The following is a 26,128-nucleotide window of genomic DNA, read 5'->3' as shown; positions in this document are numbered from 1 at the left end:
TGTCCATTCCTCTTTACGCTGCTGTTGCTGCCTGTTGACACGCTGCTTGGTCCGTTGGTGGTGGGTGATTCTATAACGGTTTTCTGTATGTGAAGGAGAGTCGGACCAAAATGCAGCGTGTCGATTGCGATTCATGTTTAATGAAAAAAAACACACTAAACACAAACACTACGAAAACAATAAACGTAACGAAAACCTAAACAGCCTATCTGGTGAAAACACATAGACAGGAACAATCACCCACAAACACACAGTGAAACCAAGGCTACCTAAATATGGTTCCCAATCAGAGACAATGACAAACACCTGCCTCTGATTGAGAACCATATCAGGCCGAACATAGAACTGGACAAACTAGACATGTAACATAGAATGCCCACTCAGATCACACCCTGACCAACCAAAACATAGAAACATACAAAGTAAACTATGGTCAGGGTGTGACACATGCAGAGAAAGGAATCCGAAAATCTACCCCAAAACTGTGTTTCAACAAGTCAAAATACGTTTTGATTTGCTCCTCAGATACCCTAAAATGTAACCAAACTACAATATTTCTTATGGAAAGAAGTATGTTCAATAGGAAACCAATTTTAACAGGTGCGTAATGTCTTCATGGTGCATGCAAACACGAATTTCCAAGAATGTGTCCTTCTACTAAAACTGATATTTCTTATTCTTGTTTGAAGTTACAAGCCTTGAACATAGACTGCTGACACCCTGCGGAAGCCATAGGAATTACATCCAGGGAGCTCATTTTCATTATGACCCTTCTCTTGAATTTCTAAGAGGATGGTCTCTCAAAAACAAATCTGGTTGGTTTTTCTTTGGATTTTCTCCTACCATATCTATTGATTTATATTCTCCTACATTATTTTAACATTTCTACAAACTTCAAAGTGTTTTCTTTCCAATGGTACCAATAATATGCATATCCTGGCTTCAGGGCCTAAGCTACAGGCAGTTTACTTTGGGCAAGTCATTCAGACAGGAAGTGGAGAAAAAAGGGGCCTAGCCCTAAGAAGTTAAATATATTTTGTAATACTTGTACCCTTAAATTTGTATGAAAGAAACTTAGTTTGTTGAGAGGGGAATGTGTGAGGAAAAATGATGTATTAACCTGATTTGTTTAATATTAATAGTTAACAATTATATGCTTAAGTTAACAATAGTAAGACATTTCTGTTCTACTAATGCTGTGTTTCTGTAAAGGGATGTTTCCATTCTAGCTCCCTGCAGCAGGTTGAGATGTATGGCCAAGGACACATGGGGCGGCATGGGACAGAGATAAACTTGAGGAACAATATAGATCTGTATTGTTACAAAGTCATCTTCTGTCTCCGAGTAACTTGGCCACGCAGCACATAAGACAAAGAGCCTCTGAGAGTGACCACAGTTCTTCGGTCCATCCTGTTCTTTTCATAATCTTTCAACGGCACAGCTGTGGAGATATGAGGTGAACAGAGGTTGGCTTGAGCACTGTTTGCAATTCTATCAGCAGAAAGGAACCTTATCACTTGTTTGTGCACTATGACCCGATACACATAGCCTCAAGAAGAAAACAAGGTAGCTTATGATGCCCTGATCTGCCGGGGAGGGGTGGAACCAGCCTATATAAGACCCATGATTCCTCTGTAAGGTTGGGCTCTCAATGAATCACCTACAGGTGGCCAGCTCCATTATTGCAATTCTTAATTGATAATAAAGATTGATTGTTTGAAGAAATTACAATGTCTCTCTCACTTGATTCAAATTTTCCACGACAGTAACAGTAAGTTAACCCTGCCCTTTCATAATGGCTTGACTATTAAGCAGCGCTTTCCGACTCTGGGGAATTCAGAGCAGTCTCATACTATTGTGTTACGTGCTGACTTGTGAGGTGAGGACTTTTGGGGACTGTCATCTGTCAAACTACCTTTTTCAAACCACACACCGGCTTGTCTGCACTGGCGTCTCTCTCTCTCCATCTCTCATCTCTCTCTCTCTCTTGTCTCTGTGAAGTAGCCTATAGCCCTCCTTTGTGCCCCAGTATTGCTGGGCTCAGCATGCTGCCTGTGTCCAGACTGCAGCCTCAGCACTGTGAAGGCAATAGAATGGAAGGATAGAGGAGAGTATAGAGTGATAGAAGAGGAGCGAGAGAGAGAGAGAGAGAGAGAGAGAGAGAGAGAGGGGGGGGGGATAGTGATAGAGGAGGAGAGGAGAGAGGCAATGCTCTGTTTTCAACATCCTCACCAATCCACCAAACCACGACTTTTAGCACTATAGAGGTGGAATCAGCTCAGCCAGTGGAGAAACAGAAGGTTATGTTTCAATATCCACACTGGCATACCACATACATTGCTTCATACCTAAATGGTATGCTATGGACATTTGAATGCATTGTCTGCCTAATGTTATGGTACAGCTTTGGTAAGTAGGTTGTTTTGTGAGGTTACTTTGTTTCAAACAGAAAATGAATTGGGACTTTCTTGGCCTACATTCCAATTTGAGCTGTGCTAACTGACTACTCCAGCTGCTCTCAATAGAACTCAGGTCACGTCTTTGAAGGAGAAGCCTACTTTTAACCGGCTACAAGGTTCATGTTGGGAGTCAAACACAAATTGGCCTGTATAATGAGGCCAGGGGGACCAATGTCATGTGATGAACACACAATGTCACAATGTCATATGACGAACACACAATGTCACAATGTCCTGTGATTAATGCCATTTCACAATAACGCAGTACTGTCAAGTACTGTCCATGTTAAAGGCATGATGAAGCATGAGATTACTGTATCCCCTTCTATCACACTATATGTTTGTTGGTGTAGGTATGCATGGTGTGTGCATCGTTGTGTGTCAGCGTGTGTGTGTCGGGGTCAGTGTGTGTGTCGGTGTCTGTGTCAGTATGCCGGTGTCAGTGTCGGTGTGTGTCATGCAGTAAGGCAAGGCTTAAGGCAGGATATACATTGTGCAGTAACGTGGTGTGGATGGATGGATGTGTTTGAGAGGAGAGGAGTTCAGTCTCTGTGTGTAACAGGAGGAGTCCTGCTGGCCATGTGGCCCTTGGTGTGACTAAAAACAGACACACAGCTGGTGCTCTAAGAGAGAGAGGGAGAGGGGGAGAGACAGAGACAGGAGGAAGAGAGGGAAAGGAGAGAGCGAGGAGAGAAAGGGAGAGGGGTAGAGTGAGAGAGAGAGAGAGAGAGAGAGAGAGAGAGAGAGAGAGAGAGAGAGAGAGAGAATACCAATGTGCTGGTGTTTCTTGTACTTCACTGCCTGTAAGAGCAGCAATAAACTGGGACAGCATCACCTGACCAGTGACCATGGGGATGGAACCCAGAACACAGGAACAGCTTACGTCATCAACATCACATCCATTTAACATTCTGTCCATTATGTCCTCTACATATAGCGACAACTGTTGAGCTTAGTTGGAATATAGTGTGGGTACTACAGTAAAACAAATTTGCAAATGAGAGTGTTTCCACCTAAATCTGTAATAATTTTTCCTCTTGCCCTCTCAACCCCTATCCATACCCCCTTACCCCCTACAATTAGAAAGAAAGGGTTCCAAAAGGGTTCTTCGGCTATCCCCATAGGATAACCCTTTTTGATTCCAGGGAGAACCCTTTTTGTTCCATGTAGAAGAGATCCTACCTGAAACCCAAAAAGGTTCTACCTGGAATCAAAAGGGTTCTACCTGGAACCAAAAAGGGTTATTCAAAGGGTTCTCCTATGTTGACAGCCGAAGAACCCTTTTAGGTTCTAGATGGCACCTTTTCTTCTAAGAGTGTACCCCTAACTAATTCTCATGGGGCCAAACTCAATCTGGTCATTTCCCTCCAATCCTCATTCATCTCCTCTTCTCTTCTTCTATCCTTCCCTCTCTCACTCTCATTCTCTATGTGGGATAAAGGCTATAGAATACAAGCCCTCTCTCTCAAGCATGATTGGTCAACTCCCCTTTCCCTTCTGCCCCCTCTCATTCTCTCTTGCCCTGCCTAAATACTTTTAACATAAAGAGAGAGAGAGAGAGGGAGGGAGGGGAGAGGGGAGAGGGGGATGGGAGCAATGGGGGATGGGAATTGTGTGTGCACTCTGTTGTCACTGGCAGAGAGAGAGAGAGAGAGAGAGAGAGAGAGAGAGAGAGAGAGAGAGCGAGGGCGAGGGCGAGAGCGAGAGAGAGAGAGTTGAGTTGTGGAAAAAAAGCCTAGCAGTGAACACACACTCTGCTCTCTGCTCTCTGCTCCACAGGATTATCTAACTGCTGATTAAGATCTGCTAGAAAGAGTACATGCTGGCATGAATAGGTAAGAACAGCTTCTCTCTCCTCTGTCTCAGTGTGTTGTAGTGTCGTGGCTGCACTGTGTTGTGTTTATACTGTAGTGTGGTAGGTGGCGGCTGCTGTCTGTGTGTTTGACTTGGCCCTATCTCTAGAGTTGTAAATGAGTGAAGTGAAGGAAGTGTTGACTTGTCTTTGGCCACTGGCCACTATGTACATCCCCCAACCTCAACACCTCCTGGTCTTCTGTCTTTCTGTCCGTCTGCTTAGCCCCTGTGTGTTTCTCTGCCCTCTCTCTTACCTCTCTATCTATAATTCTTTGTCATTGCCTGCACTGTTTATAGATTTGAATACTATTTATAGAACCGTGCAAAGCAATTGTCTGCTTTTAGAAATTAGTCTATGTGGGGGAAAAAAGCAAATTTAGATATGTGTGTGCCAGGAGAAGTGAAATCAGTTCAACCCACTTAAGGCAGAACTCTTGTGTAGCCTGTAGGTTAGGGATAGTTGTGCCATATTGTGGTTATTGCATAATATTAACTTCCCATATGATTGGATGGTAATTGTTTTACTGTTGTGCGTAGAGTTTCATGCTCTTCATTGGATTCATGAAACATGCTGAAATCCACATTTGTACAGATTTAGGATATTCATGGAATGTTGTATTTTTAAGTTGTTAAAAAATTGGTTTAGCATGACTGTAATAGAAAATTGGTTTAGCATGACTGTAATAGAAAATTGGTTTAGCATGACTGTAATAGAAAATTGGTTTAGCATGACTGTAATAGAAAATTGGTTTAGCATGACTGTAATAGAAAATTGGTTTAGCATGACTGTAATAGAAAATTGGTTTAGCATGACTGTAATAGAAAATTGGTTTAGCATGACTGTAATAGAAAATTGCGTATGTTAATTCTGACTGTCAACAGACATTTTTCTATATTTAGCCTAGTATCTTCTAGCTGCTTTGAAATAGTCTGTGGAATGTGTGCATTAGGTTTTGAGATCCAAGTCCTTCAAATATGTGCAATGTTTGAGACCTGACATAGGGTGTTTGACGTGATGTACAGGGCCTTCAGAATGTATTCACACTCCCTGACTTTTTCACATTTTGTTGTGTTACAAAGTGGGATTGAATTGTCATTTTTTTTCCCGATATCCACACAAAATTACTCTGAATGTAAAAGTGGAAGAAACATTTATTTTTTTAAATTATGAAAAATAAACCATTAATATATCTTGATTAGAAGGCTATTCACCCCCGGAGACAATAAATGTTCGAAACACCTTTGGCAATCGATTACAGATGTGAGTAGGTCTCTAAGAGTTTTGCACCCTGGATTGTACAATATTTTCCCATTATTCTTTTTAAAATTCTTCAAGCTCTGTCAAGTTGGTTGTTGATCATAGAGTACCATAGTATGAGTCAAAATACCCATAAAACCTTGTGGTCAAAACAAGGAAATGTTTCCAGTAGTTTTACCACCATTCATTTTTCCCATAGGGGATTATAGAAACACTTAAAATAAGGTCTGTGTTTCGTGCAGGCTTACCATGGCGTGACGTTTTGATAACAGTGTAAATCTCTCTAGGACAAGATTACTTTTATCAAGATGTTCGCCTGTATTTACCCCCCTGCAAAATGGAACGATAATTAGTTGCTAATGTGGCTGTCATAAAGAACTACAAATGCCATGATGATCTGGACAAGACTGCCGAATCGAGACAACGGTAAGAACCTCTGGGTTAGCTATCTAATGTTAGCTAAATGTAGTAATTCATAAATTGGCAATTCTGTGAACTGTCCTTGTGCAAGTTTTAAATTGACACAATACCTGTTAGTAAAGGTGTCAGCTAGAGATGGCTTGCAGGGATTTGTAGTATTGCATGATGTCTACTTTGATGCCAATTAGCATTTCATAATCTGAGAGTAAATAGAGCCTAATATATTGATAAAAGTCACCTTGTCCGAGAGAGATTTACATGGTTATCAAAATGTCACACCAGGGTAAGACTACAAGAAACACAGACCTTATTATAAGTGTTTCTAAAATTCCCTTTGGGAAATAATGACTGGTGAAAAAACGATTGGAACCATTTCCCTGTTTGACCACTAGGTTTTATGGGTATTATGGCACATCCAGTGTGGGGCTCTATTGCTAGACAGCCTTGCCCTAGATATTCATGCCGATTTAAGTCAAAACTGTAACTAGGCCACTTGGTAAGCAGCTCCAGTGTAGATTTGGCCTTGTGTTTTAGGTCACAACCATTCAACACTGTAACTGTTCTAAAATCACCAATGGCCTCATGGTGAAATCTCTGAGCAGTTTCCTTCCTCTCTGGCAACTGAGTTAGGAAGGATGTCTGCATCTTTGTAGTGACTGGGTGTATTGATTGATCCTCCACAGCCAAATTAATAACTGCACCATCCTCAAAGGGTTATTCAGCGACTGCTTTTCTAATTCTTACACATCTACCAATAAGTGTTCTTCTTTGTGAGGCATTGAAAAACCTCACTGGTCTTTGTGGTTGAATCTGTGCTTGAAGTTAACAACTCAATTGAGGGACCTTACTTTGTGTGTGTGGGGTACAGAGATGTGTAGTCGTCCAAAAATCATGTTAACCACTATTAATGAACACAGAATGAGTCCATGCAACTTATTATGTGATTTGTTAAGCACATTTTTACCCCTGAACTTATTTAGGCTTGCCATAGCAACTGGGTTGAATACTTATTGGGTTGAATACTTATTGACTAAAGACATTTCAGCTTTTTTATTTTTTATTCATTTCCAAAAATAATTACAAACAAAATTCCTCTTTGACATTATGGGGTTTTGTGTGTAGATTAGTGACACAAAACCTACATTTAATCCCTTTTAAATTCAGGCTGTAACACAGCAAAAAGTGTCAAAAGTAAAGTGGTGTGAATACTTTCTGAAGGCATTGTATTATCTGTTTCATTCTCTGTGACCTGATATTGTCCTGGGGCTGTTAGAGAAGCTAAAGTCATATTGGAACAATAAAGATAGAAATTACAGGATTAAAATACAATTCTTCTGGTTACAAAAAAAAAAAAGAGCAACAAATTAAAATGTCTGTCTTCAAATGTTTTATGTGTTTTATACATTTGGGGGATTGTATTTTTGAGTACTCTTAGAACATAGCAGCATTGTGAGTTGTCTTTCATTTTGTATCAAAAGTATATCCAAAATCTGTAAAACAAGTTAGTTAAAATCAAACATGTGCTGTCAGTCAAACGTTGTTGTAGGAACCGTTGTTTCTCCTCATCATTTGGACTAATTCTACTGCCATAAATGTGTTTAGGCTCATTAGAAATGCAATCTTTACAGCCCTAGCTAACCTACAGAGCAACAGAGCAGTTGTGTGCATCTCAGCCTCAACTGGCCTCAGCTAATGCAGAGAGGAGTGGTATTCTGGGTCTTTCTGTGAGGCAGTCAGATTAAGAAATCCCTCTTTAAAGCTATGGCCACAGCCTCACAATCAGCTTAATGCTCTGTTTCCCTTCCTGCCTGTCTCTGTCTAATGAATACCTTGTGTGTGTGTGTGTGTGTGTGTGTGTGTGTGTGTGTGTGTGTGTGTGTGTGTGTGTGTGTGTGTGTGTGTGTGTGTGTGTGTGTGTGTGTGTGTGTGTGTGTGTGTGTGTGTGCGTGCGTGCGTGTGTGTTCCTCAATTTGGGAGACAGCCTGTGGGAGTGTGCACGTGTGTGTTTGGGTTTTTCTTCGACTTGTAGGCTGCTAGTTTTGTCTTTTGCTTGTGAAGGAATTTTTCAACTTATGTTGTGTGTTGGTTGTGTGTTAGCTTTTTAATTGGTCTCGTGCTTGCTCGTGTACATTTGTGCATGTGTGTGCATGTTCGTACAGAGACATTGTGCAGCTGTAACTGGTCTGTAGCTGTCTCTCCTCTCCTTCTCCAGGGCTGGGTGTAGTAGTGTCAGTACCAGCAGCCAACCCCAGTGATGGACTACAGGCGGACAGACGCTAACCTCGACCTGGCTCCTGCTATTCTCTCACAGTCCCACTCTCCTCCTAACTGAGACCAGCTCCACAGAATGCTGAGTCCTATTGTCCCCTATAGTAAGTACCCTACACTTATCACCTATATTGTAGTAAGTACACCGCTTTTCGTGATACACTACATTGCCACCTGAGCAGATTTTGAATTCTCAGGTGTTCTCAAACAATCTAAGGGTATGGTTTTCACTCTGTACAGTAATTGTAAACAGAAGAGGAAGCTAGTTATGAAAGGGTTTGAGTTTGTTGGCTCCAGCAGCTGCCTGTACCTTCTAGTGCACTCTGAATGCACTCAGTGTTACTTTCCTGGCCACGGTTGAACATTGGCCCTGTCTTAACGTTCCATCACAATGAGGAAAATAAGGAAAGGAAAGAGGAAGAGAGAGAAGAGGTTACATTGGGGATGGCTTGAGCAGCAGAAACCCTGTGGTTCTGACAGTGTCATTTCACAAACCTCAGTCAGTCCTCCTCTGGTTCGGAGTTTAGGCTACCACAGTGGTCACTGCTGCCTCCCCCTCTCCCTCTCTCTTCCCCTTCCCTCTCTTTCCCTTTAACGCTGACCTGATGACTGACGTGTCCATTTGGCAGGAGGTTAGGAAAGTGCAGCTCAGTTTCCACCTCATTTTGTGGGCAGTGGGCACATAGCCTGTCTTCTCTCGAGAGCCAGGTCTGCCTACGGCGGCCTCTCTCAATAGCAAAGCTATGCTCACTGAATATGTACATAGTCAAAGCTTTCCTTAATCTCTCCCTCTCTCCCTCTCTGTTTCTCTCTCTCTCTCTCTCTCTCTCTCTCTCTCTCTCTCTCTCTCTCTCTCTCTCGCTCTCTGTTTTTTTCTCTCTCTCTCTCTCTCTCTCTCTCTCTCTCTCTCTCTCTCTCTCTCTCCCTCTGCCTCTGCTCTCTCACTCTCTGTTTCCCTTCCCCTTTACATCTCTGCCTCTCAGTTCAATTAAAATGGCTTCATTGGCATGGGAAACATATGTTTACCTTGCCAAAGCAAGAGAAATAGATAAACAATAGTGAAATAAACAATCAAAAATGAACAGATAACATTACACTCATAAAAGTGTCAAAGGAATAGAGGCGTTTCAAATGTCATATTATGGCCATGTACAGTGTTATAACGATGTGCAAATAGTCTCTCTCTCTTTCTCTTCCTCTCTGCCTCTCCTCCTCTTTACCGCTCTCCCTCTCTACTCTTCCGCCTCTCTGCCTCTCTGCCTCTACTCCTCTCTACCGCTCTCCCTTTCTCTCTCCCTCTCTACTCTTCCGCCTCTCTGCCTCTCTGCCTCTCCTCCTCTCTACCGCTCTCCCTCTCTCTCTCCCTCTCTACTCTTCCGCCTCTCTGCCTCTCTGCCTCTCCTCCTCTCTACCGCTCTCCCTCTCTCTCTCCCTCTCTACTCTTCCGCCTCTCTACCTCTCTGCCTCTCCTCCTCTCTACCGCTCTCCCTCTCTCTCTCCCTTTCTACTCTTCCGCCTCTCTGCCTCTCTGCCTCTCCTCCTCTCTACCGCTCTCCCTCTCTCTCTCCCTCTATACTCTTCCGCCTCTCTGCCTCTCTGTCTCTCCACAAAAGCATTGTTTGGCTGCCAGCATGGGGCTGCTGCTTCTCTCTGCATTTCAAGAGCTCCTTTTCTCCCTGCTCTTTAACTCGACTCAAAGGAGCTTTATTGGCATGACAGTTACAAGAAAAGAGGTCGAAATCGAACAAAATGGCCAATTTAAAAAGTATTACTTCATAATAGCTTGGAATAAATCCTTTTTCTAGCAATCTGGAGTATGTTGAGGAGTGGTAGTATTTATTGTGGTGTTTGTGGGAGTGTGCTGATTGGAATTTAACCTGGACAAACTTTGCAATTAGAGAAATTAAAGTATTTGTTGTGAAATTCAGTTTCTTGTTCTTTCTTTAAATGTAATTGTCTGCTAGCTATTTAACAGGATGTGACTGGCAGAAAGGGTGTTGTATGTGGAGGATGAGGGCTGCAGTAGATATCTCAGATAGGGGGGAGTGAGGCATAAAATGTTTTTATAAATAAGCATCAACCAGTGGGTCTTGCGCTGGGTATACAGAGATGACCAGTTTACAGAGGAGTATAGAGTGCAGTGATGTGTCCTATAAGGAGCATTGGTGGGAAATCTGATGGCCGAATGGTAAAGAACGTCTAGCCACTCAAGAGGCACCCTTACCTGCCGATCTATATATTACGTCTCTGAAATCTAGCATGGGTAGGATGGTCATCTGAATCAAGGTTAGTTTGGCAGTTGGGGTGAAAGTGATTAAGATAGAGGAAGTCTAGATTTAACTTAGCCTGCAGCTTGGATAAGTGCTGAGAGAAGGACAGTGTACCATCTAGCCATACTCCCAGGTACTTGTATGAGGTGACTACCTCAAGCTCTAAACCCTCAGAGATAGTAATCACACCAGTGGGGAGAGGGCCATTTTTCTTACCGAACCACATGACTTTTGTTTTGAAGGTATTCAGAATAGGGCAGAGGGCAGAGAAAGGGCAGAGAAAGCTTGTTGGACACTAAGAATACTTTGCTGTAAAGCATTTAACACAAAATCTTGGGAGGCACCAGCTGAGTATAAGACTATCATCTGCATATAAATGGATAAGAGAGCTTCCTACTGCCTGAGCTATGTTGTTGATGTAAATTGAGAAGAGTGTGGGGTCTAGGATCGACCCTTGGGGTACTCCCTTGGTGACAGACAGTGGCTGAGACTTCTGGTAATGTCCTGACGTTACCAGAAGTCAGAAATGTTGCCAGATCACTAATAAAGGTCTGACCTTAATAAATGCTTTGCAGTTGCTGCCCCTAACTGACTTAATAGAATATCTTATGTGTAATCTTATTTTACGACATGTGATAGTTCAGTTGGTAGATCATGTTCTTACTGATGTCAGAACTGTTATTAACTGAGTTCCATCCGGTCCTCGTAACCAGGCAGACCACACTGACTGACCAATCAACGCTCTCCTCTGCTCCCCTCAGAACATGTAGATCCAAGAATGTCACAAACTACTGGTGGAGTGTTTTGAATGCCTTCGAATTCCTCTTGACTACGGGACACTGCTTTCTTTCACTGGACTCATTCAGCACACCAAATATTGGGCGTTGGTCTTAAATGTTCTTGGCTGGCTCTGCCTCTGCACACATAATACAGGTTTTCTTGTAGTGTGACTGTAGAGCTTCAGGCCATTCATTAGAAGAGAAGCTGTGGTTGTTTCGTGCTGTGGTTGTGTGTGGTTTCTCTCTCTCTCTCTCTATTATTTTATTGACAGTTTCTTCATGATTCTTCAGGACACAGATCATGTGAAGAGGAGGCTTAAATGTATGTTGCGCACATGCGAACAATCTCGCCTATATGTCGGAATTTTCTTGGTGGAGAAGACTGAAGGAACATTCCTACGTTTTAACGTTACTTCTGACTCCTAGCACTGGCATTTCAGCCCAGTCTGTTTAGCATAGCATTCACACACTCTGTGCCACTCTATGTGCCCATAGAGAGCATTCTTAGATCTAGATAAACACACATGCATGGCACACACACACACACACACACACACACATACTCACACACACACACACTCACACTCTCACACACACACACACACACACACACACACACACACACACACACACACACACACACACACACACACACACACACACACACACACACACACACTCTTTCCAGATAGAGAATAGATCTTTTATTCACCTTCTCTTTTCCCTCACATCGCCTCTGTGTTAGTCCGTCTGGCCTTAGTCCCTAACCCCTGGCTCGTGGCTCTCTCTCCCCTGTCCAGGAGACCCCAAGCTGGGCGTGGCAGCTAGGGCCGGACCTGAAGGAAACCTGAGAGAGATTCCAGGGGCCATAAATACTCCTGGAGGGATTTGGTGTAAAGAATCTGTAATCTGCACTTCAAACAGGCTCCTAAATCAGTCCCAGGCCGGCAACCCAGGAGTGCCCTAACTCTTGTTGCTGGGAGCCCCCACTGCTGTTGGTGAAGGGATACCTTTTCTTTTCAACCCACCGACGCACATATGCCTGCCTGGCCTGACTCGGAGTAGATTAGAGCAGCTACTCAGATCCGGCAGATTTTATAGCTCTCCTTTCTGTGACCCCACTCTCTCTTTACTCTCTCGTTTTCTAATTGTGTTCTCTCGTTCTCTCTCTCCCTCGCATACTCTCTCTCTCTCTCTTGTTTTCTCTCCCTCTCTAAGAACAACTTGACCCATGAAAGCCGGGCTGACTTAAGCCCCCCCCCCCCCGAAGGACCAGTATGGAGCATGGCTCCCACGTGTATCTGCCTACCACCCCTCTTACTCATTGCTCTCCAGGTCGGTCACTCTTTAAAGCGAGTCAAACTGGTCTAAGCGACATTATAAGTTTGAAAGAAAAGCACATGTTTTGAAAATGGAAAGCACAGGAAAAGCACACGTTTCTACTGGCATCCAGTATAGTGAGAGGACCAAGAATGGAGCATGGCTCCAGCATATATCTGTTCTAGTCCAGGTTGGACCAGCATAGAGAGTAGTGTTATGGGTGGTGTATTGGATGGTGCAGTGAAGGGCCCCAGGACACCCTTGAATAAGCACAGAGCCCGCTGAAGTTTCTGTGTGAATGAGAGGCTGGGATCATTAGTGAGGGGTGTGAATGGGCTCTAATAAGCCCCCAGCACTGTGTGTGTGTGTGTGTGTGTGTGTGTGCGCGTGCACGTGCGCGTGCGCGTGTGCGCTCAGTCTTACATGAGTGCTTACGTGCATATGTGTTTACATTGTGTTCTTGCATGCATACAAGTGTGTGTATGTCCAGAGATGAGGTAGAGGGTTTGGGTCCCTAGCCCGGCTTAGCACAACCAGGCGTCAATCTCTCCCTGGGTTCACCAGCTCATTATGGAGACCTTCGCTACCATTAAGTGCCCAATTAAGAGGCACCCACACACACACTCACGCACTCACACACACACACACACACACTTCACAAGGGTTCTGAGGCAGCAGAATTCAACCTGAACAATGACACTCACCGTCTTTCACAGTTCACACCATGGTGGCGAATTAGCAAATGACCTTACGTGAGAAATAACACCTACTACCTTCATCGTTAGCAATCCATTAGTAATGTACAGCATACGTATCGTAAAATACACCACGACATCATTGAGTTGCTCCAACAACTGTGTAAGTAGTATTGTATATATAAAAAAAATCTGTTTACATAACAGTATTTCATTGTGAGCGTTTATATATTTAGTGTTGTGAGTGTGTGTGCTAACAAATATCATAGCTGTTGTCCATGTGGTCAAAGCAGAGGGCAGGGAGAGAGAAAGAGAGAGAGGGAGAGAGAGGGAGAGGGAGAGGGAGAGGGAGAGGGAGGGAGAGGGAGAGGGAGGGAGAGGGAGAGAGAGGGAGAGAAAGAGAGAAAGAGAGAGAGGGAGAGAGAGGGAGAGGGAGAGAGAGAGAGAGAGAGAGAGAGAAAGGGAGAGGGAGAGAGAGGGAGAGGGAGAGAGAGGGAGAGGGAGGGAGGGAGGGAGGGAGAGAGAGTGAATATTGGGAGAAAGGAGATTTAAAGGAGGAGGAGGAGGAGGAAGGAGGCCGAGGAGGGAGACAGATGGAGGTGGTGATTGGTCATCACAGAGCCTTTGGATCGCTGTTCTTTGATTTATTAGTGGAGAACACACACCCTGAAGCCTCCTCCTGCCTGCAGCCACACACACACACACACGGCCGGCCCTGGCCTCAAGTGACATAAGCGGTCGGTTAGGGCCCCCAGCCATTAGGGCCCCCCCATAAAAGGAACTCAGTCTGTTAAGAATTAGAATAAACAAGGTGAAATTTGGTTGTGCAACATCAGTTTTTCTCTTGCTATGTCAGAGCCTGACAGTCACTCAATAAGCCCATGTCAGCAAATCATTTTTACATTGTAAATTAGTCTAGCCAGCTATCTAAACTAGATGTAATCATGGTCAAATTACTGCCCTGACCTCCAGGAGCCCCCCATTGATTTTAATAGTCACTCTCACTCAGATATCATACTAACATAGAATTGCAGGAAATGAGCTTTAAAACTGCAAAAATGTCTCTCAACCCTATGTCAAAATGTGTAGAATTGTAGGAAATTAGCTGTAAAATGGTACGTTTTTCTCTTCGCTCCATGGCAAAATGAGTAGAATTGCATGAAATTAGTTATAAACAAAATATAGCTTAGGGGTCCCAAAAGGCTAGGGTCGGCCCTGCACATACAGTGCCTTCAGAAAGTATTCATACTCCTTGACCTATTCTACATCTTGTTGTGTTACCGACTGAATTCAACATTGATTAAAAAATATATATATATCTCACCCATCTACACACAATACCCCATAATGATGAATGGAAAACATGGTTTTAGACATTTTAGCAATTTTCTTGAAAATGAAATACAGAAATATCTCATTTACATAAGTATTTGTAGAAGCCCTTTTGGCAACGATTACAGCTGTGAGTCTTTCTGGGTAAGTCTCTAAGAACTTTTCACACCTGCATTGTGGAACGTTTACCCATTATTCTTTTCAGAATTCTTCAAGCTCTGTCAAATTGGTTGTTGAGCATTGCTAGACAACCATTTTCATATTTGGCGTTGTGTTTTAGGTTATTGTCCTGCTGAAAGGTGAATTCCTCTCCCAGTGTCTGGGAGAAAGCAGTTTTCCACTAGGATTTTGCCTGTGCTTAGCTCCATTCTGTTCATTTTTTATCCTGAAAAACTCCCCAGTCTGCATACCCATAACATGATGCAGCCTCCATTGTGCTTGAAAATGTGGAGACTGATACTCAGCAATGAGTTGTATTGGATTTTCCTCAAACATAACATTTTGTATTCAGGACAAAAAGTGAATTCTTTGCTAATTTCCTCTCTGGCAACTATCTTTGTAGTGACTGGGTGTGTTGATACACATCCAAAGTGTAATTAATAACTACACCAGGCACAAAGGATATTCAAAGCCTGCCATTTTTTTTACCCATCTACCAATAGGTGCCCTTCTTTGCAAGGCACTGGAAAACCTCCCTGGTCTTTGTGGTTCAATCTGTGTTTGAATTTCACTGCTTGACTGAGATAATTGTATGTGTGGGGTACAGAAATGAGGTAGTCATTCAAAAATCATGTTAAACACTATTATTGCACGCAGAGTGAGTCCACGCAACTTATCACGTGACTTGTTAAGCACATTTTTTGGACTAAACTTATTTAAACTTGCCATAAAAAAGGGGTATAACACTTATTAACTCAAAACATTTCAGCTATTCATTATTAATTCATTCATTTTTTTAAATCGAAAAACATAATTCCACTTTAATATTGTGTGTAGGCCAGTGACTATTAAAATCTAAATTACAATCAGGCTGTGACACAACAAAATGTGGGAAAAGTCAAGAGGTTTGAAGGCACTGTATACGGACCCTGTTTTTCTTAAATGGGGTTGGGGAGAAGCGGCTGTGGGCTCTACCATTTGTGGACATGTGTGAGGCAGGGTAGCAGGGTAGCAAGCACGGGGGATGGGAAGGGTTGTTTTCTAAAATGACAAGCGAGGTGGAGAGAGAGAGAGAGAGAGAGAGAGAGAGAGAGAGAGAGAGAGAGAGAGAGAGAGAGAGAGAGAGAGAGAGAGAGAGAGAGAGAGAGAGAGAGAGAGAGGGTGGGTGGGTGGGTGTGTCGGTGTGTCAGTTGCCTGAGAGAGAATCGACATGGTGGCTATCTAAAACCGCTGTGTGTCTGCTCCTACAATCTCCCTGTCCATACAGAGTATTTCAGAGGGGTTCCCGATTTCTTCGAGAGTGCAGTACATGCGGCTGTATAATAAAGACTGTAGACCTTAAATGGGATTTGCTTTTGCTGCTGCTGCACACACAACATCATCAGATGGACCATTACTGAGCCTACATTAAGATCTGATCTCATCATGTCAACTTTGCTTTTTATAATGTTTATCCACTTCGTCTTGAATGGTAACACATATATATCTTCCTCTGGTGGCTGTTTGGGGAATAAAGGAGAGAGAGAGAGAGAGAGAAGAGAGAGAGAGAGAGTAGCTCTTACCAATAGGTTGAAGGTTTTCTGTTACTGTCTGACAAACTACAGAGGAGCAAGAGAGTGGTTAATAGGGATGCAAAGTTATTCGTAGATCAGTGATTTCATGCGGTCCGACTGACTCTCTCCGTGACACTGTCGTCCGGTGAAACATGGCTGTGGGTAGATTGGTGTTTTTAGGGTAGAGCCCCAGTATGCAGGAGAAGAACCACCTCCACCCGATAGGCATGCTGGATATTAGCGTCATAAATCAAACACAGGAGAGGGAGGAGATGAAAGGTTCCACGCGTATTGAGGGGTATGTCTGACTAACACGTTAACAGGGTGGTTTCCTGGACTAAGAAGCTGAATCTCCATCGAACAACATTTTTTTTGTCTAGGACTAGTCTCAGATTCTCAACTCTCGGAGAGCTCGATTCTTATTTTCTTGTTTACTTCCTTATTTGGTTGTTCCTTGTATGTGAATTAGTACGAGTCTTTTATAATACAGGTGAACCAGAACGGTGTTAATGAGAGGAACATTGTTTAACATTCCAGTAGAGAGTCTAGCCCTGCAGATAACCACTCTATAAACAATTAGCTGAGGCTATAGCATGCTGGAGCTGCATCCTGCTGGGCATTGATTACCTGTTGTTGACTGAATACATAACAGTAGAGCAACAGACTGGATGGCTAACCTGCTTTATCTCAGCCGCACGTTTGTGATTTATCAGTGCAAATACAGCCTCTGTCCCACACTGTCTCTCTCTCTCTCTCTTTGTTTCTCTCTCTCTTTGTTTCTCTCGGACGTGGAGCTACTCTACCCTCTCGCTCTCATCTCGTCTCGTCTCATCTCATCTCATCTCTGTCCAAGTGATTTATATTTCCAGCACTCAGTTTGAGCTCAGAGCACCGGGCTTCAAAGGTTTTTTAACGTGACTGTTTCTGAAACAGAATTCCACACATACTTCCTCCGTGCGTTAGAATCTCAATGAACTGTTCTGGACTCTTCTCCCTCTGCAGTTGTCTGTGTTGGGCTGTGGGGGACAGGCTATGGCACTGAAACCTTTTAGGATCCTTCAGACCGTCTCAAAACCTGTTTGAGCTGTGAACACTCTCAGGGGATGTCTGTGTCTTCTGCTTGACAGACAGACAGACAGACAGACAGACAGACAGACAGACAGACAGACAGACAGACAGACAGACAGACAGACAGACAGACAGTGGCAGTTTGAGGTCAATGATAGAAGGTGGAGGCATTTAGTTAACCTAGAATGTGCTTTATTACTGCAAACATGCACTGCGTTTTCAATTCACGTCTGAGAAGGGATCTATCAACCATGTTTGTGTGTTTTGAGGCTTAGGGTTGTCAAGGAGAGTAATCATGTTTAGGCAGCCAATATAATACGTTGAGATTGTTAGGTAAACATGAATACACGTGTACATCATTTGTGAGAACATACATAAGCACGTTTAGGAATCAATTCCACTACTGGCATACTGAGGAAGTAGCTAGTACATCAAAGAAAGATGCTGTCCATGTAATAAACAGCACTTCAACCCACAACTGAGTTTGTAGGGAGAGAGGCTTCATGCAGTCTGCAAACATTTGATTAGGAGCAGCAATGAATGGCTTTTATGGATGCTGCTGACGTTTTATGTTGGGTCTTGTTTCTCCTGCCCTGTGTACAGGGGGTGGAGTATGTAGCTAGTTTACAGGTTTTGCTGGGTTAGGTGGGGTTGGAGGTGGACTGTGTGGCTCGCCCTCCCTGAATACAGGCTGATTGGATTTATCGAGAGAGGGAGAATCTGTCTCCTCCTCTCCCCTCCCCTTCTCTCCATCCTTTCTCATTTATCTGTCTGCTTTAATAGGTACTCCATCCCAGAAGGCTTGTTGCATCCATGTCAGTTTTGTTCCTCAGGGCAGAAAAACATGAGTGCGGCCAGGGGAGATGATAGGCGGAGCTGGTGAGGAGGGAGAAGAGGGGGGAGACCCCCAGGGGAGCAGTGAAACAGCACCGGGGCCTTGGCCCATCCAGTACTAGGCTGCCTGCCAGGCTCAAGTTTCAACCTCTGCCTCATAGAAAACCACAACACACTGACTGACAGTTCAGCTCCAGTCCACCATAACGGATCTAAACTCCCAGATTCACTCAGTCAACCCGAAAAGCAATTGTGCCATTGGAAACTGAGGAATACAAGTGAGTGAACGATTCGAAGCCAAAACCAAATGTCTAGCAAACACTGTTCCTCAGCTCGTAAGTTAAAACCCTCCTCCTCTCCTCTTCTCTCCTCAAGTGCCATAGCCAAGTGAGGAATACCACTGAACGGCTCAAAGCTACCCTAGCACTGTTCCTAAACCCTCTCCTCCTCAGTGGCCTACCCAAAGTCATATTCAAGAGCGCTCTGCCACCATCACGCTCTCTCTTTTTTTTTCCCTCTACAAAAGGATGCAGCAGCCAAGACACAAACACACACACACACACACACACACACACACACACACACACACACACACACACACACACACAGGTCCCTCAATAAATCCCCGGTAGGGACAAAGGCTGTCAGAGGGCTAGCTGCTGCTGCATAGATTAATACGATTTCCATAATTAGGCCTCAGGCAGCCAGCTGACAATAGGATCCTCTAGGCTTTGTCTCAGAGCCAACGGAATGGTCCGATAACACACAAGCACACAAGCTGGCTGAGGGGCCAGAGAGGATGTTCGGTGGACGAGTAGCTCTCACAATGACGGAAGAGACTCTGAGACAGTAGGACTAGATGGGTCAGTAGGGAACATCTGTCACTCTCTCTTTTTCTCAGGGGCTGAGATGACACACATGCGTATTCAGACACGTGGACATAGGCAAAAGAGCAAATACAAATAAGTTGCTCATCGGGTGTGCATGTGGAAGAGATACTGAATAAAGTCCCTGAATTTCTTTGTGCATATGTTATATTAGCTTTACAAGTCGACAATCAATGCATATTTGATGTGCAGTTCTGGAGAGTTGAACTGGACATTACAGAGCACGGAGTTGGCAATATGAAGTCTTTAAATACCCTTTTACAGAGTAAAGCAGATCTTTTCATTCAGTAAGATTCCAAAACAAGTGAAACTAAGAGAGTTTCATCATATTTATTACTGCCAATGACCTTTCTAAATGTGGGTTTTTACCCATAATCCTGTGTGATCATGAACATTTGACTGAGAGGTCTCTGTGCCTACAGTACAAAATTCCCCATAGAGATGTGGCTTTATAAACCACATAATCCCACAGAACTAGATAGAATTACAGGATCTGAAAGAGCAACTAGAGAGCAACGTTGCCATAGTTTTCAACTGTGGATGAACAACACCGCTATGTGCACTACGTGTGAACTCTATGGTGCACATAGCGAATTATTATCATGTGTTATCAAGCTTTTGAGAACACATTCCCTCCACTGGCGCTCCGGACACCCCCACAGCCCCCACAAGGCAAGGGGGTGCACAAGCTCTGGGGTTCATGCACCTGTCATTTATGTAATTAAATTTGGATAAAAAAAAATATTTTGACAGTGACCTTCCCGAAAAGTCATTCATAAACCTTTTTAATGTCCATGTGTACTAGGAAGCTAAGTACAGTACCAGTCAAAAGTTTGTTTTCTACGTTGTAGAATAATAGTGAAGACATCAATACTATGAAATAAGACATATGGAATAATGTAGTAACCAGAAAAGTGTTAAACAAATCAAAATATATTTTATATTTGAGATTCTTCCAATTAGCCACCTTTTGCCTTGATGACAGCTTTGAACACTCTTGGCATTCTCTCAACGAGCTTAATGAGGTGATGCACTTCAATTAACAGGTGTGCCTTGTAAAAAGTAAATTTGTGTAATTTCTTTCCTTCTTAAAGCGTTTGAGCCAATCAGTTGTGTTGTGACAAGGTAGGGTTGGTATACAGAAGATAGCCCTATTTGGTAAACGACCAAGTCCATATTATGGCAAGAACAGCTCAAATAAGCAAAGAGAAACGACATTACTTTAAGACATGAAGGTCAGTCAATGCGGAACATTTCAAGAACTTTGAAAGTTTCTTCAAGTGCAGTCGCAAAAACCATCAAGTGCTATGATGAAACTGGCTCTCATGAGGACCGCCACAGGAAAGGAAGACCCAGAGTTACCTCTGCTGCAGAGGATAAGTTCATTAGAGTTACCAGCCTCAGAAATTGCAGCCCAAATAAAAAAGTAACAGACACAGCTCAACATCAACTGTTCAGAGGAGACTGCATGAATCAGGCCTTCATGGTCGAATTGCTGCAAAGAAACCACTACTAAAGGACACCGATAAGAAGAAGAGACTTGCTTGGGCAAGAAGCACAAGCAATGGCCATTAGACCGGTGGAAATCTGTCCTTTGGTCGGATGAGTCAAAATTTCCAACCGCCATTTCTTTGTGAGACGCAGAGTAGGTATACGGATGATCTCCGCATGTGTGATTCCCACCATGGAGGAGGAGGTGTGATGGTGTGGGGGTGTTTTGCTGGTGTCTCTGTCCTCTCTGTCACTTGATCTCTCCCTGCACGCAGCTCCCTCTGCATGTGCTCTGCTCATGGCGGCACTGTGTATCCATACCAATGGCTTCAGTTGGGTTGGGCTGACAGATATATTCGAGAAAGGAGGAGATAGGAATCCCATTGGGAAATCAATGGTGGAACGCATAATGCCCCACCAAGCAGAATGTCGAACAATCACGTTCACATTGCCATGCTGTGTCATGCGGTTGCTAAGCTAATCATCACTCAAAGTACGTAATGTTACGATTCTAAAGCTATACAATATTACAGTTAATCGTTAGCAAGTTAATTATCTCACGTCTCAGGAACGTTTTCTAATGTTGTACTTCTTGTTGATGAAATTCGTGCTAATGTTGGGTTTTTGAGCCCAACTGACTCTCATTCACTCCTTGAAGGAGAGCTCTACTTGTCCCAGAATCGCCCAGAATGCACCGCACGGCCCATTGACGTAGCATTGGCAACGTACACAAAGGGCGTTAACACAACTCCGATGGAGTCTCCCTTCTCCTCAAAAGTATCTCTGGCTCCCTCTGCTCAAGTAATGAGAGTAGTTAGTTACTTTTCATCACTCTAAACTTTAACAAAACTCATGGAACATGATATATATTTTTTAATCATCTCTCCTCTTATATTTGATGAGGTTGAAGCACATCCGACATTGTTATGATCTTAATCAGACATGACTGTACTAATCAGCAGACCACAAGCATATGACTCAGCTTCAACATTTTTGTGATCAAATTAGTGATGCCCGAGCCCTACCAGTACCCTAGTTATTGATGAAAAAACAGGCCCAACCCGGTCCTAACCCTATGTATAACGTCGGGGCCCGTCGGGCTTGGGTCGGGTAGAAGAGCTCTAAGCTGGAGAGAAGACTGTTTCACCTTTTCTCAGCAGAGGAATGGCTCATGGAGTTTGGTGAGACCCGGCCTCACCGCTACTACCTTCCTCCATCCCTCCCTCTCTCCCAACAGACTGACTGACAATCAGATGCAGGCCATTAGTCCAATGAAAATAAAAAAAACGGAGCACTATGTTCACTCAGCTGTGCATCACAAGTAATACAACAAATGATCTATTACCAGTGGGCTCATATACCTACAATTTTGAAGTATAATTTCAAAATGGTCTGAGAAGAACAACATTGGCAGGGAAACTAAAGCATAGCCAATATGCAGTGATAATGTAATGAGCCTATAGCCTACTGTATAAACATCCATGCTACAAAACTGTTTTTAATAAAAAAATCTGAGCGATAGATCTCGGCTTGCTTTTGGACTGAAAAGGTTGGCGATCACTGACCTACAGTATAGCTATACACACTATATAGTTGTTATTCAGCAGCTATTTATACACTTTAAAGAAATTATACATCAAGTAGCCAAACAATGAGGAAATAAGTTGTCGGCATGAGGATACATTTTGCCACTATTTCTGCTGAACTGAGCAGGTTTTGTCTGGCTAATAGCCTACGCAAATGGGCTGCAATCAAGGTAGATTCAAGTATATCCAACTTGTCTCCTGATGTCTTCCTTGCTGATTCTCTCTCTGTGTCTCTTTTATTCTTTCTTTTTCTTAGAAAAACCTATCTCTATGTCTGTGCTTGTCTCACTTTTTTTTCATGTAGAGGCCTATAGTAGCTACAATATGCGACTGCGTCACCTTGCATTTTCGTGTACAAATGTTTTCACCGTGGCCTGTAGGTCCAGTTTCTGGGCTTGACTGCTTTCTATTGACAACCCAGACAGTCTTTCCTGAGACATTGTGCATTACACACTGAGTGTACAAAACATTAAAGACACCTTCCTAACATTGAGTTGCAATTAAGGAGGATGTGAGATGCTCAAATAAAGATGTTGCAGAGCTGCTGTATTTAAAGCACCTCACCATTCTGTACAGTTTCCCTGATGTTGCTACGGCGATCAAGTTGTTTTTAACCATCCCTGTAACTGTCGTTTCTGCGGAGAGATAATTTTCTAAAATAAAACGAATGAAGAACTACCTAAGAACGAAGCACAAGGCTCTCGTTCTCATATGCTCTTTTGAACACCCGAGGAAGCTCCACTCATTACAGTGGCGTCCTTGTAGCCTTCACCACAGCATTTGTTCACCGATATCCCCTTACTTTCATCAGTTCAATCATTTATTTTTCAAAGCCTGAGGTACTTTGAGGCACTTTGATCAGTCACATTCTTGAATTCTAAGAAACAAATACAGTATCAATGTATTACAAATACAGTATTATAATGTATTATTTGACATTGTAGAATAACAGAGAAGATATCGAAACTATGAAATAACACATACGGAATCATATAGGAAACAAAAAAGTGTTAAACAAATCAAAATATATTTTAGATTTTAGATTCTTCAAAGTGGCCACCCTTTGCCTTGATGACAGCTTTGCACACTCTTGGCATTCTCTTAACCAGCTTCACCTGGAATGTTTTTCCAATAGTCTTGAAGGAGTTCCCACATATGCTGAGAAATTGTTGGCTGCTTTTCCTTCATTCTAACTCATCCCAAACCATCTCAATTGGGTTGAGGTCGGGTGATTGTGGAGGCCAGGTCATCTGATGCAGCACTCCATCACTGTCCTTCTTGGTCAAATAGCCCTCACACAGCCTGGAGGTGTGTTGGGTCATTGTCCTGTTGAAAAACATATAATAGCCCCACTAAGCGCAAACCAGATGGGATGGTGTATTGCTGCAGAATGCTGTGGTAGCCATGCTGGTTAAGTGTGTCTTGAATTCTAAATGTTTTGAGGGTGCTGACTGTATTATTTGACATTAATAGACTGGTTTTGCCCACAACAACTTTCTATCCCAGCTGGGAGAGAGTGTGAGGACGGCTCAGGTCATGCAGGTTCAGATAGGACTATACAGGACAGTTGTATCTTTTTGTAAAAATCAGTTGGTTGCTGATTAGTATGCTGTTGAATCAAAAATTTGAATTTCCAACTTTAATTACTGAACAAGTAATTGCATTAATAGCAGCCTTGCAACACCGTGTATAGCTTTCTGAATTGTTAGGCTTAACATGAGAAAATTACGACAAAATAGGCCTACCAATAAACATTTATCCATTAGCGAAAGCAAAGATATTGGCTACATGCACAGGCACCATAGAATGCCTATCATCGATTAGATAGGCACCCCCAATAGACGTCTCAATTTCAGCACCATGGACAGCGATCGGTAGTCTATACTTTGTGAGTGGCTGTCTGGGTGACGCATTCAATGTATTTATTTTTTAAATGTTGGGGGACTCCGACCTTATTGGGGGTCCAGAGAAACTGCGTTACGCGAGTGATCACATAATTAAGAAAAGAGGGAGTGAGGTTTTTTCTAATATGAGAAGAAAAAAAATCACCCAACCTGTACCAATTTTTTTTTCACCCAACCTGTACCATATGCCCCAGGTCTCCCTGGAACAGGATCCATCTGTATAGCTCTTGGCATGCTGCTCTGATGATGGATTGGCCAGCAGTTAGACCCCCCTGGATTTCTCAATGAGTCCTCTAACATCCTAATGTCCTAACGTTCGCCCTCCTCCATCCTCTTTGGGTCCACACGCCTGCTGTCCAGTCCCTCCCTCTCTCCCCCACTCCTCTACACCTTCCCCTTCCTCCCTCTGTCCGCTGCAGGTTTTATGAGATCCCCTGGGCTTCCATCTGTCTCTGTCCCACACTGGCTCCGTTATTGGGCTTTACGCTGCTCACAAACTGCCTGCTGCCGCAGATGGGAACGGACTGGCCTGCAGGACATGGAGCTAAGTCTGTAGCAACACTCTCTCTCTCTCTCTCTCTCTCTCGCTCTGTCTCTCTGTTTCTCTCTCTCTTTGTCTCTTGGACATGGAGTTACTCTACTCTCTTTCTCTCTCTCTCTCTCTCTCTCTCTCTCTCTCTTTCTCTCTCTCTCTCTCGCTCGCTCTCTCGCTCTCTCTCTCGCTCTCTCTCTCTCCGTTTCTCTCTCCAATCTGCCGGACAATGACTTCTAAGTCAAACCACAGAAATATATGGTCAGCTGGCTGGGTGTGGAGTGGAGAATGTCCAAATGTCTTTAAGCATGTTTCCTAAAAAAGACTGTGGTGTCCTAGTACAGGTTGTCAATGTGTCTGGAAGGACCGCAGTGTGTTGCAGGCTTAGGGGACTGATTACTTTAACTGGTTTGGACGTTGGGAACTTAAGGCAGTCTGCGGATTTGAATATGAAGGACTTCATAATCCAACAGCCATCTGCTCTGCTGCTCTGATCTGATGGGACTGAATTAATAGGGAGGCTGTAATCTGAAGAAAACACACGGAGAAGCTGAAGAGAGGTTGGAGGTTTCCAGGGGGGAAGAGAGAGAGAAAAAGGTCAAGGTTTAGGTTGAGGAAAGCAACACAGTCAGAGAGAAAAAGGTCAAGGTTTAGGTTGAGGAAAGCAACACAGTCAGAGAGAAAAAGGTCAAGGTTTAGGTTGAGGAAAGCAACACAGTCAGAGAGAAAAAGGTCAAGGTTTAGGTTGAGGAAAGCAACACAGTCAGAGAGAAAAAGGTCAACGTTTAGGTTGAGGAAAGCAACACAGTCAGAGAGAAAAAGGTCAAGGTTTAGGTTGAGGAAAGCAACACAGTCAGAGAGAAAAAGGTCAACGTTTAGGTTGAGGAAAGCAACACAGTCAGAGAGAAAAAGCCACCGCTGTTGGTGGATATTGAGGTTGATTTGATTTAAATGATTGATTTAAAAGATGCCGTTTGAAGACAAAAACATGGAGAGGGCTGGAGGTTGGAGGTTCCCACTGGGCGGAGAGAAAGCGATGGAGGCCAAAGTTTAGTAGTTGAGGAAAGCAGCACAGTCAGAGTGAGACAAGCAAAGGAAAGAGTGAGGAAAGGCACAGCGGTTGGTGGATGTTGTTGAGGTTTGAGAGAGAGAGAGAGAGAGACAGAGAGAGAGAGATTGGCAGTTGCCGGTCGGTGGATATTAGCGGTTTGATTTAAATGGCAATAAGAGTCCAGGCTCCGGCCTCACAGTCATACAGACAGAGGAATGACTCATGGATCATCAAGCAGCTAGGCCTCTCTCTATTGCTGAAGGAAATACTTAGTGTGCATCCCAAATGGCAGCTTACGAAGTGCACCAGTCTTATGGGTCCTATGGGTCCAGAAGTAGTGTACTAGAAAGGGAATGGGGAGGGTGCCATCTGGGGCGCAGACTAGAAGAGGCCAGGCAAGTAATAATG

At 43.5% G+C, this 26,128-nt stretch overlaps 1 protein-coding gene across 4 annotated transcripts in view; it reads left to right on the top strand.

Moving 5' to 3' along the window:
- The first annotated feature begins 4,176 nt into the window (after positions 1–4,176).
- The window catches only part of LOC139368383 (fidgetin-like protein 2), a 30,977-nt gene continuing 9,025 nt past the window's right edge, over positions 4,177–26,128 (top strand). The window contains exons 1-3 of one of the 4 annotated variants that reach the window (XR_011626954.1): positions 4,208–4,294; positions 8,181–8,363; positions 9,873–10,182. Coding sequence is in view for 2 of the 4 variants with exons in the window: in XM_071107182.1 (XP_070963283.1) it covers positions 8,339–8,363 (25 nt within the window). In the remaining 2 variants the exon portion in view is untranslated. Of the gene's footprint in view, positions 4,295–8,180; positions 8,364–9,242; positions 9,410–9,872; positions 10,183–26,128 lie in introns of those variants that run through there. The other 3 variants (XR_011626955.1, XM_071107182.1, XM_071107183.1) reach the window with 3 other exon arrangements.

This window comes from Oncorhynchus clarkii, chromosome 16, assembly GCF_045791955.1.
Source record: "Oncorhynchus clarkii lewisi isolate Uvic-CL-2024 chromosome 16, UVic_Ocla_1.0, whole genome shotgun sequence".
NCBI classification, from domain to species: Eukaryota; Metazoa; Chordata; class Actinopteri; order Salmoniformes; family Salmonidae; genus Oncorhynchus; species Oncorhynchus clarkii.
This window is presented reverse-complemented; position numbering and strand designations above follow the sequence as displayed.